Here is an 11,583-nt window from a genome sequence, read left to right on the forward strand (position 1 = left end):
GGGCCCGCGAGCCACAGCTGTTGAGCCCACGTGCCTAGAGCCCGTGCTCTGCAACAAGAGAAGCCACCGCAGTGAGAAGCCCGCGCACCGCAACGAGGAGTAGCCCCCGCTCGCCGCAACTAGAGAAAGCCTTGCACAGCGATGAAGACCCAACGCAGCCAAAAATAAATACAATAAAATAAATAAATTAAAAAAGAAAAAGTTTGGTCAATATCCTCTTGGCTCCTTAGTGCTATTTCCAGGTTGTTACCTTTTTACTATTGAGTAGGAACTTATGCTCAATGAAGGAATAAGGCTTTTTGGAGGCTCATGGCACACTCTTGCACCACCTCTGCCTTTCGTATTTAACATCACCTACAGAACTCTTGGGCATTCCCATTTATTCAGTGAAGACTTTGATACCTCACCTATGGTTAGATTTCCAACTGGAGTCTTGCCATCATCCTGAATGATTTTAACATACAAATGACCAATCCAGAACACTCTTCTTATCTAACCTAACTCTTATTGGGTATCAACTGATACCTTAAACTCTTTCTTGAAACATTCTTTCCTTGACTTCCTTGCAGCATATTTGCCTGTCTCACCCCCACCCCCATCCTGCCTCTTCTTACCACTCATACTCCTTTAGCCATTCTTCCTACTGATGTTCTTCATGGCCTTCTCTTATCACTAGGCCTTCTCATATCATTCTGTATGCTGCCCTGATAATCTTAGTCATTCCCAAGTTTCTAGTTATCATCTTTAAGTTGATCATTCTCAGATCTGTGTCTCCAGCCATCTCTTCCCTGAGCCTCAGATTTTTATATCCAGTAGGCTTGAATGTCCCATAGATACCTTAAGCTTAATACGTTCAAAATGAAACTCCTTCCTGTACCCTAAAACATGGTTTTCCTCCTTTTTCTCCTATTTCAAGTAATAGCACTGTTATTCACCTAGACGCTGAAGCCCCAGACCTAGGAAATATCCTTACACCTCCTTTTCCCTCAAAATGACAAATGTATTTTTGACCCAGTGGTCCTGTTTTGGGAATTCGTCCTACCAACATACCTGCATACATACAAAGTAATGATGTGCAGGTTATTCATTGTAGCATGTTTTGAAATAACAAAAGATTAGAAAGAACCTAAGCAGCTGTCTATTGTAACTGACTAGATCAAATTATGGGACATCCATACATTGGAATACTGTGATGTGGCTGTAAAAATGTTTGAAGAAAATCTGTGTACTGAAAATATGGCAAGGATGTGATGTTAAATGAAAAAGCAAGAAACAGAACAGGACATATATGCTATCTTTTATGTAATAAAGGGGAACAAATAGTAATATTTATATTTGCATAAGCAAATACTGGAAGGATGCATAAGAAACTAATGAACCATGGTCTATCAAATTTAAAAGATTTATTAGATGGGAAACTTCCTTTATGATCATGTTTAAATTCAAATTAAGCTCTCAAACTAAGTTCTCGGCTAAGCTGAGAGCATTTTCTAAATCAATATTGTCTCTATTAAGGTTTTTGGTGTCAGAAATGTCTTCTATATTTCCTTGTGATCACATTCTAGCCTTTAGCTAGTATCTTACCTACCTTCCTTATATGTAGCAACCATTAATTACTCTTTCCTGTTTCCTCTACTATAGGTATATCATCTCTTAGTTCATAACTACTTGTGGTGTGTTTGAAATTGACTTAACCTCATTCTTACTATAGTGACAAGTCTGATGTTTTCTGTTCTTGGCTTTTGGTTTCATTTGTTTGGTTTTAGGAATGATTTTTTCCTTCCATAGTATAGCATTAGAGATTATCCAGACTATCCAGTATGTATGTTTAAGCCATATCTTCTGTATTAAAGAGGAAATATATTTATATAGCTCACTTATTTGCAAGGGCTTATGAAAAGCCTAGAAATTAAAAATTCACATAATTGAAATAATTTAAAATTAATATTAGTATGCCTTATTTTCTTTTACATGCACTTAGAGGAGCTTTTTATAAGGGATTTACTTTATGAACAAACCTAATATGTATGATAATTGGCTATTATGTGTGTACATTATTAGCATGGTTTCAAAACAAGTCAATTAGTGAAGCAATTTCTAAGGATACAAATTGCTCTTGTTTTGTTATAATACTTCTTTTTACATTGTTGCTTTTATTGTTTTCAGAGTGTTAAAAGTTCGCTGTAACAATTCTTTGAAAAAAAATTCACCACAGTTTTTTATTTCCCTCTAAAGACTAATTGCCATCTGTCTCTGGTTTGTTTTCTGAAGGTGTTCTTAAGGATTATTTAAGAGAACTTCCTTCTCCTCTGATAACAAAGCAGCTTTATGAGGCTGTATTAGATGCCATGGCAAAACATCCTTTGAAAATGTCATCAAATGGTTGTGAGAATGATCCAAGTGATTCTAAGTACACTGTTGACCTGCTGGATTGTCTGCCTGACGTCGAGAAGGTAAGCACAGTTGATATGCATTGAAGGTAAGCACAGTTGATATGCATTGAAGGTAAGCACAATTGGTATGCATTGAAGGTAAGCACAATTGGTATGCATTGAAGGTAAGCACAATTGGTATGCATTGAAGGTAAGCACAATTGGTATGCATTCTTTCTGGAAGCCAGCTAATGAATTGTATACTTAGCTCCAGAGCTACAAATAATTTTTTAGATATTTGACATTCGTAGCACTCATGAGTTTTAGCTCTGCCTTTGCCAAAGGCTACTTAAACAGCATAAATCTAGAAACTGCTTCTTAAACAGAATAAATCTAGAAAATAATTTTATCTTTTCTGTATATGATTTTAGCCTAGGCATGAATACTCCCTATAAGTTTTAAAAGAGTATTGTTATTATTAAAATGATATATGTTTATTATAGAAAATTTAGGAAGATATAGAAAAGAAGAATGGAAATTATAATTATCAATATCTAAAGGCAACGATACTTAACATTTTGGTGTAGTTCCTTTTAGTATTTAAAAAATATGGTACCTGATTGGTGTACATGGCTTAGCCTCAAGACTTAAACAACCCTCACCACCACCATTTCCTTCCTCCTTGTCTCTTCCCATTTGCCCCCTCCCCACAATCTGAATCTTGGGACCAGTATCTTCAGGTATGCCTGCAGGAGAGATAAGATGACTGAGTCTGCAGAACTAGTTTTAGCCTAACTTTAGCTCTTGTTCCTTAGAACAAAAGGGAAAATAAGGGAAAGAAATGTGGCCAGGCTTATCCAGATGAGGCTGGCTTTGCCTATATTTCTTTCTTTTTAAAAATTATTTATTTATTTATTTGGCTGTGTGGGGTCTTCGTTGCGGCATGTGGGATCTAGTCCCTTGCAGGGATCGAACCCGTGACCCTTGCATGGGGAGCACGGAGTCTCAGCCACTAGACCACCGGGGAAGTCCCTATATTTCTTATCATATGAGAACAGAAAGTCCAAGAGTGAGTGGGTAGAAATGTTTTAAGCCCAATACCTTAATTCACTAGTTGATTGTAGTCATCTGAATGGCCTGTACTCTGTCTGGTTAGATTAGCAATTACTGCTCCTTTGAGTGGGGAAGGGGAGCAGCTACAAAGGTAGACAGAAGCAGAAGGGTGGGGTGTGGGGTAGAAATATCCCTTCACCAATATAAGGTAAAGTTATACGTGTCATTTTACTTATAAGTGAAGATTTGAGTGTCAGGGAATGTAAATCACTTGCCCAAGAGTATATAGCTTTTTTGAGTGTTGTAGTCTGTCATATGAATCTAGGTCTTTCTGGCCTTAAAGTTCATGCTGTTAATATTCTTTCTAAAAAGGCTGCATAATATTCCATTGAGTAGATCTGACAATTTATCACCATTCTGTTTTGTGTAATATTTAGGGTTTGAACCTATTTGTATATATTTGTCCACAGATTTCTTTTCAGTTAGAATTACTTATTTGGAATAGAATTTCAGAGTGGAATTGCTGATTTAAATAATGTGAACATTTTGAGGCTCTTAATACATTTTTCATATTACTTTTCAAAAGGGACACAACAAGTACATTTTTTGGCTGATCTTACTTCGTAGACAAAAAAAAAAAAGATTTCTTATTTTAGGTTGTGTTTCTTGGCTTGCTATTGAGATTGAACCTAATGTATTTAACCAGTTGTGTGTGTTTGTGTGTGTTAACTGTGTTAATCAATGTGTGACTGGTTTTGATTTCAAAATATCAGTCTAGTCTACTCTAGATCCATTTTGATTTCAAAATATCAATCTAGTCTACCCTAGATCCAATTTTCCCCTCATTCCTTCCCTTCACAACCAAACATTGAGCAAACGTTTATTCTGGCGGTTATCACTTCTTCACCACTCATTTACTATTGTCATCTGGCTTCCTGCTCCACCTCTGTGGACCTGTTCTTGCTAAGGTTACTAATTACCTTCTAATCATCAAATCCAGTTGTCACTTTGACTCCAGAAATGTCATTTTGATTTTTTTTCTTTCTTTAATAATTTTTAAAAATTACAAATTATAGTTGGCATTTATTTCTTCAACACAATTATGAAGAAGAAATTACACACTTTATTTGTTAAATGATTGATCATATGCTAGTATATCAAAAAACATCATTCCTTTCCATAACTGCTTAAACCTAAATAACCATGCTAACTTCTTGAACAAACTCCCCTTACTAGTTTTTTCAAGGATTTAAAAAAATATTTTTCAATCAATTTTTTTTTCATTTCTAATTGTACTATTCTTCCCTTTTCCATGGTTTGTCTACTTAAAATATTTATTAGCTAAGAAGCGCATTGACCTTTTTCCTAACTGGATCACAATAGAACCTAGCCATGGTTGGCTCCCTAGATTTTAGGATGTTGGTCCCTACTTATGACTACAGGATTTATCTGAACTTAAAAATAAACATTCTCACCCTAATCCCCTTTCCATTGTAGCCTTTGCTGTTATCTTTTTAGAGGAGGGAAGAGAGGAAAAAGTTGATGGTATATTTTCCCAGGGACTCCAGCTGAAATTTGGAATGCATTCATGAGCACTTTATAGAATGCATATTTTAACCATTTAATGAATCAGATTATGTCATTGAAACCTAAGGGCCCTGTGTAACATTTCTATAGGAAAATATATTTCAAGTTCCAAACATCCAACTTACAATCAAATCTTTGAAACAACCTTTTAAAAAGTGATAGTATGCCCATCTATATTTTCTGCTATAAATTGTGTCCTTGAATTTGCCCCTGTGTGACTGTGTTAAGTGAAATTTAATTTAATTCAATTTAGGCAACCCTAATGATGTTGTTGGATCATTTGAAATTGGTGGCTTCTTATCGTGACGTGAATAAGATGACTTGCCAGAATTTGGCTGTGTGCTTTGGACCCGTATTATTAAGTCAGAGGCAAGAGACTTCCAGCCATAACAACAGAGTCTTTACTGATTCAGAAGAACTTGCAAGTGCTTTGGATTTTAAAAAACATATTGAAGTTCTTCATTACTTACTTCAACTCTGGCCAGGTAAATGATTCTATGGAAATATTTTTCTCTTTCAATGATAGGGTGTTTGAATTAGCTGATCATTAAATATGCCCATGTATGATTGAAGAAAATCTTTTCTAGATTTTGCTTTTTAAAATAGTTATGAATTGATACCTGCCCTTTAGATTTCTCCATTTAAATTTTCTGCTTTTGCTGATACTATTGTAGACATAGAGATAGATCAATGTATACATTCTGGATTTGGTCAGCTCTGGATTTGAATCCTGGTTGTGTCACTTATTAGCAGTCTGACCTTGGACAAGTTCTTTAACATCATAGAGCCTCAGTATCATCTTTTGTCATGTGGATTAGTAATATGTTTATAGAATTTATAGGAGGATTAAATAAAGAATTATGTGTGTAAGGTGCTCAGCACAGCTCTTAGCACATAATAGGTACTCAGTAAAATATTAATTTCTTTACCCTTCTCGTTTTTATTTTAACTGATATAAAGCAGAATTCATTTTTCTCCTTAAATCAGTTCTTCCTCCTGATGTCTATACTGTATTCATGGTCATTCTTCAAGTTATCCAGCCTTGAGCTGACAATTACCTGCAATCTTTCCATCTTTCTTATCCATCCCCATTCTACTCGATAACGAAAGGCTGACAGTTATTTTTCTAATACATCTCTTATGTAGTTTCAGAGCTAAAAGGAATATGTATTTAGTTAGATGTTTTATAAAGGATCCTGTATTTAGGTTCCAAAAATTTCTTACATGGTAGTAGCCCCTGCTTCCCTCCCCTACCCTGCATAGTACCAAGTGTGAAAGTACTTAGATGCTTAGTGTAGTGCACAGTGGTAGAAGTGCTTGGGCCCTGTAGTCAGGCTTAGATTCAGATCCGACTGTGGCACTCACCAACAGTGTGGACTCAGGCAAACACTAGTTTTCCTAGGCCTCAGTTTGCTTCTCTATAAATAGTGCCTACCTCAGGGTTTTCGTGAAGATTGAGATAAAGCATCTAAGGAAATGAGCAGAGAGTTTAGCATAAAGTTAGCCCTCAGTAAATGTGCTTTGTTACTCTTTTATTAATGTATATCTTTTGTCTTCTTTTCATCTTTCTTATGTACTGGGTTTTTACAAAGTAGTTGCTTTTTAAAAATAGGGTTGCTGTTTTAAGAGTATTGGAAATTAATGATAGGCTACCCTTTCACTTTATAGATGGGGAAATAGCTTTAGAGAGTGTGTAACTCTTAGACCAGCTGTTTGGTGTATCACATATTTTATGATGAATAGATTCGGGGTAGGGCTTTCTTTTTATTTTTCTTTTGGAAAAGCTATCAATTTTCCCTAATTCTTTTTGTGTCATTTTTCTCACTAGACTAAGCTTCATGAGGTCAGGGACTATATTTTGCTTACCCTTATATTTCCAGGTCCTAACAGAATACTTGGCACTAACTAGACACCCAATATATTGTGTTAAATAAGGTAATTATACTATAGATAAAAAGCTAATAAAGTGGTGACTAAAAATATAAATCTACTGGAAGAAAACAAGATAAGAAAATAAAGTTTCTTAGTAATTATCATTATGTTTGGAAAAATTTTCAGCAAATTATAGACTGCATGTTCATTTTATCCTGTTGAAGGTAAGTAGTCCACAGTGCTAGGAAAACCAGAACTTTTCTTTTGGGGTTAAATTTAGCCATTTTATCTACATATGTAATAGGAAACCATTTCACCATCAGTATTTTAAAAAGCTAGTAAAGTTGATTTTGTAGAAATTGAAGTTTTAGTCTAAAAGGTGTAAAATATTATAATTGTTTCTTAAATATTTTCCAAGAAAATATACAAAAATAATGTTTGGATAGGAACTTGGTTAAACAACTTTAAGCACCTGACAGTAAAATGAATGTGGGTTTTGCAGGTGAATGTCGGAAAATGCAGACAAAATAAGACAAGCTTAACACAGAATCAAAAATGTTTTACTTTGGTTGGATCACAAACCAGTCGACCTCAAGGTTAGCAGAGTACTGTAATGGGTTGGCAAAAACAATAGGCATGACACTTAAGCACTAAGAAGAACAGGAAAAGCACAGAAAATGAAGGGAGGAAAGCAAGGAGATTTAGAGGAGATAAGCAGTTTCAACAGAAGAAGGAATATGAATAATTAAACAGTGGAAAAATTCAGATATCAATTCTGCAATTACATCAGTTAATGGCATAGGACATTCTATATTAATATTGTTATTAAATATCAAGGTAAAGTAACTATCAGACCTTTATTTTCTAGAAAATTTTAGATCAAGAGGTTTTAACTGTCATAATGATCTATAATAACCATCATAAAAACGAAGATAAACAAAAATGTTAAAGACATACCTATACAAAGTTATCAAGTATTTTAATAAAATAAGTTAAAAAAATTATGCAATCTCTGAAAATGTTATAAAATCACTGTATGTCTGGAAAACTAGAACCATATACATGTTTGTATTATTCTTCAATTATTTTACACAGTAGGAAACAAGTATTTATTAGATGTTGGAGAGTGTAAAGTTGGTGCGTTATCACTGATTATATGTTCCCTTTACCTTAGTGAAGGGAAGTATTAATGGAGAATAAACAAGCAGACAGGGAAAGGTATTATGGACAGTTTTTAATAGCCGTGCCTCAACATTTAAATTAAGTCCATTTGACAAGTGTTTTGTTCAATACACACAAAAGAATAAGCTGTAAAGCCTTGGTTTGTTGTGAAATAATGTGTCTCCATGGTAATATATTTGGCCAGTGCAATGCATACTAATAGGGGAAATAGTCTTAATATGAGGAATGTTATTTGAGATTGTTAGATTCCTAACCAGAATGGGAAAATAAAATATCTGTACTATTTTCAGGCAATAAATGAAGACTCTTAGTAGCTAATGCTGTATAATCAAGCTCAGGTAACAAGTGGACAAGTCTAGATTTCGTTCATTTTATCAAAGTGAAATTTGGGCTGCTTAAAGTAAATTATGACACTGCTGCTAATAGAATTGCAAAAAAACACAGAGGTTAGAACTTTTAGAGTGAGCACTTTAGATGCCTTGGCCTCATTTAGATGTTTGCAGATGAAGGAACTTTTGTTTCGTTTGTACTCCAACATGCCTTGCCTGCTTTTTGCTGTAGCTTTTTATTTAGAAGAAGCTACCAGCTTAGCTACTGTTTGAATTACATCTAGATAATAATTAACTTGCACAGAAAGTTAATCAACATTGGAAATTTATTTTGGGATGTTGTGATATAGCATGAATTAGCACCACTGAACATTCTACTGGCTTCTGTCCCTAATCTTGATTATGTCTGATGATAGAAAAAATAATTATGGAATGCTTTGTTTTGGTAGTGTGCATGTGTTTGTTTTAATGCATGTTTATAGTTGATTATTAAATGGCTTATATTTAGCTCTGTGTTTTTAAATTGGATTCATTTGGATTACTGTCGCTAAAGCAAATTTATTGTTTGTTTCTAGTGCAACGTTTAACTATCAAAGAATCAGCAAACAATTTGTTCCCAGAGCAGAAGTCTTCTCTAAATTATTTGAGGCGGAAGAAAGAACGACCTTACCTGTTAAATTTGAGTGGTACTGATTCATCAAGGGTACTTAGGCCAAGGCAAACCAGATTAGACAGTCCACTAAGTAATCGTTATGCAGGAGACTGGAGCAGCTGTGGAGATAACTACTTTTTAAATATGAAAGAAAATTTAAATGATGTGGATTATGACGATGTGCCTTCAGAAGACAGAGAAAATGGAGAAAACTGTAGCAAAATGTATGAACCAGATATCATGATTGAACAGCCAACTCCCACATCCAAAGAGTGCACATTTCAGACATATTTGACAATGCAGGCTATTGAGTCTAGGGACCGAAAAGTCAATCTCAAAGACCTACAAGAAAGTATCGATACTTTGATTGGAAATCTGGAGCGTGAACTCAAGAAAAACAAGCTTAATATGAGTGTTTGAGGTTGAGAGTTTTTTTTTTAATAATGTCTTAAGTTTCACATCAATCTTTGTCACTTTCTTCTATCCCTCACAGTGATATTTTAAGTTTTTTACTCTTGAAAGCTTCAGTTACTTTCTAACAGGTTCATGTGATTCAATTAAAAACACCATTCATTAACATAATTTTTACTTATTTCATTAGAAAATTTTTCTTGAGGTAAAAAGATAACCTGGACTTCTTGTGGATATTTGTTTAAATCTTGCCAATTCTATGGATATAACTTTAAAATGCACTTCTAAGATTCACATAAGTTATTAGCCCCTCAAGATTTTTGTACTTTATAGGAACTGCTTTTCTGAAACAGATGTTCCTTCTAGAAGAATGCTGTGGCTGCTTAGTCTGATTTGCAGTATGAGTCCACGCACACTGCAACATCATTCAATCACATTTCATTTGCAATGCAAATGCTGCTATAAGAAAACCTTTTTATAAATAAAAGTAAAATTATACAAATATTAATGTATTCTGTATTAACATTCAGTAATTATTTAAATATAAAATTAAATATTTTTATAATCCCAAAAATATGTATATATTTATAAGTGCATATATATATAGGTATTAGAATGAGGGGAGGGATTGGCTGCAGAATCACATGTATCTTTAAAATATATGTCATGAGGCCAAAATCATTAGCTTAAAAATGTCCTTTTCAGGGAAATAACATTTAAGTTAAAGGAGGAGTTGCATAGAAACACTTGAACCAAAACACTAGAAACATCTAGAAAAAATAGACTTTCCTTTTTTGATTCACAGAAAGTCACAATATCCCCAGTGAGAAGTCATCCTTTAAATTGAAATCTTCTAATTTTTTAAGGGATTAAGTTTCGAGATTTCTGCATTGGTGACTTAAATTTAAAATTCTTCACCTAATCTATGTGTTTTTATCTTCTGCTTTTTAAAACAAAGTAATTATACTTAGAACATATTTATTTGTAATACATATATAACTTTGACTTTATAATTACCTTCATTTGTTTCTAAAGAAATCTTGCCAGCATACTACATGTTATTGATTTTTAAAAATTAACTTATTTTGGCTAATTATATCTTCAAGATAGTCATTATAGCAATCACAACAGTGTTTGAAAATGTAAATTTAGAAGTTTTTTTATTAAATCAGAATGTATTTTTTTAAACTTTTATACCTACAGAATGTGTAATTTAAAATTATTAATAAAATTTGAGTTATCAACTTAAAGATGTAGCAGCCATTAAAAAAACTGACTCCTTGATGTTTTTCTAAATGTTAAAGTATTTAACTATTTCTATGCAATATACATTGATAAGTGGAACACCTTGTTATTTAATTTGAAAATTTACTTGTTAAAAAACCAGATAAATAACTATTTTTATATGAAATTTTCATTTTTAAAGCTTTGCATAACAATTCAGAAGAATCCCAAAAGAATATGTGACAGATATATATATATTGAGTAAACAGTCAATAGAAATGTACCTAAATATTTTGTAAGAAGACTGTGTCAGTCTTCTTCTTTTTGTTTGCTATATCATGTATATTGTATGAATTACTCAGTTGTTCCAGAAATGTAAAAGCTTTATTAAAATATATAACCTTGGTGTCATGCTATTAATTATTATAATGATTTTTAAGGGTCACTTATTTTGAAGTCATTCTTTTAAAGCGAACATGTTAAAGTATTGGACCATCATATATTATCCATAAATATATGTAATAATTTTTTTTTGTCCAAAATTGAGTTTTCCAGAATCTGCAGTACTTTAAGGGCCACACTTATTTTGTTACGTTATTTTGAATGGGAATAGTTTTAAAGTTGATCTCTGCCATCTTAAGTAGAAAATACTAAACGTTGTTTAAATCACTGTCATAATAAACCTCTTATTTTTTTTATTTTTTAAATTAATTATTTATTTTTGGCCGTGTTGGGTCTTCATTGTTGTGTGCGGGCTTCTCATTGTGGCTTCTCTTGTTGCAGAGCACGGGCTCTAGGCACGTGGGCTTCAGTAGTTGTGGCACGTGGGCTCAGTGGCTGTGGCTTGTGGGCTCTAGAGCTCAGGCTCAGTAGTTGTGGCGCACGGGCTTAGTTTCTCCGC

At 33.6% G+C, this 11,583-nt stretch overlaps 1 protein-coding gene across 1 annotated transcript in view; it reads left to right on the plus strand.

The window, feature by feature from the left end:
* SYDE2 (synapse defective Rho GTPase homolog 2) overlaps window positions 1-11,313 on the plus strand; it is a 37,634-nt gene extending 26,321 nt beyond the window's left edge. The window contains exons 5-7 of the mRNA XM_030866102.3: window positions 2,272-2,453; window positions 5,266-5,497; window positions 8,971-11,313. Of these exons, the coding sequence (XP_030721962.2) occupies window positions 2,272-2,453; window positions 5,266-5,497; window positions 8,971-9,467 (911 nt within the window). The 3' untranslated portion in view covers window positions 9,468-11,313. The remainder of the gene's footprint in view (window positions 1-2,271; window positions 2,454-5,265; window positions 5,498-8,970) is intronic.
* Window positions 11,314-11,583: the final 270 nt, after the last annotated feature.

This window comes from Globicephala melas, chromosome 1 (assembly GCF_963455315.2).
Source record: "Globicephala melas chromosome 1, mGloMel1.2, whole genome shotgun sequence".
NCBI lineage: Eukaryota > Metazoa > Chordata > Mammalia > Artiodactyla > Delphinidae > Globicephala > Globicephala melas.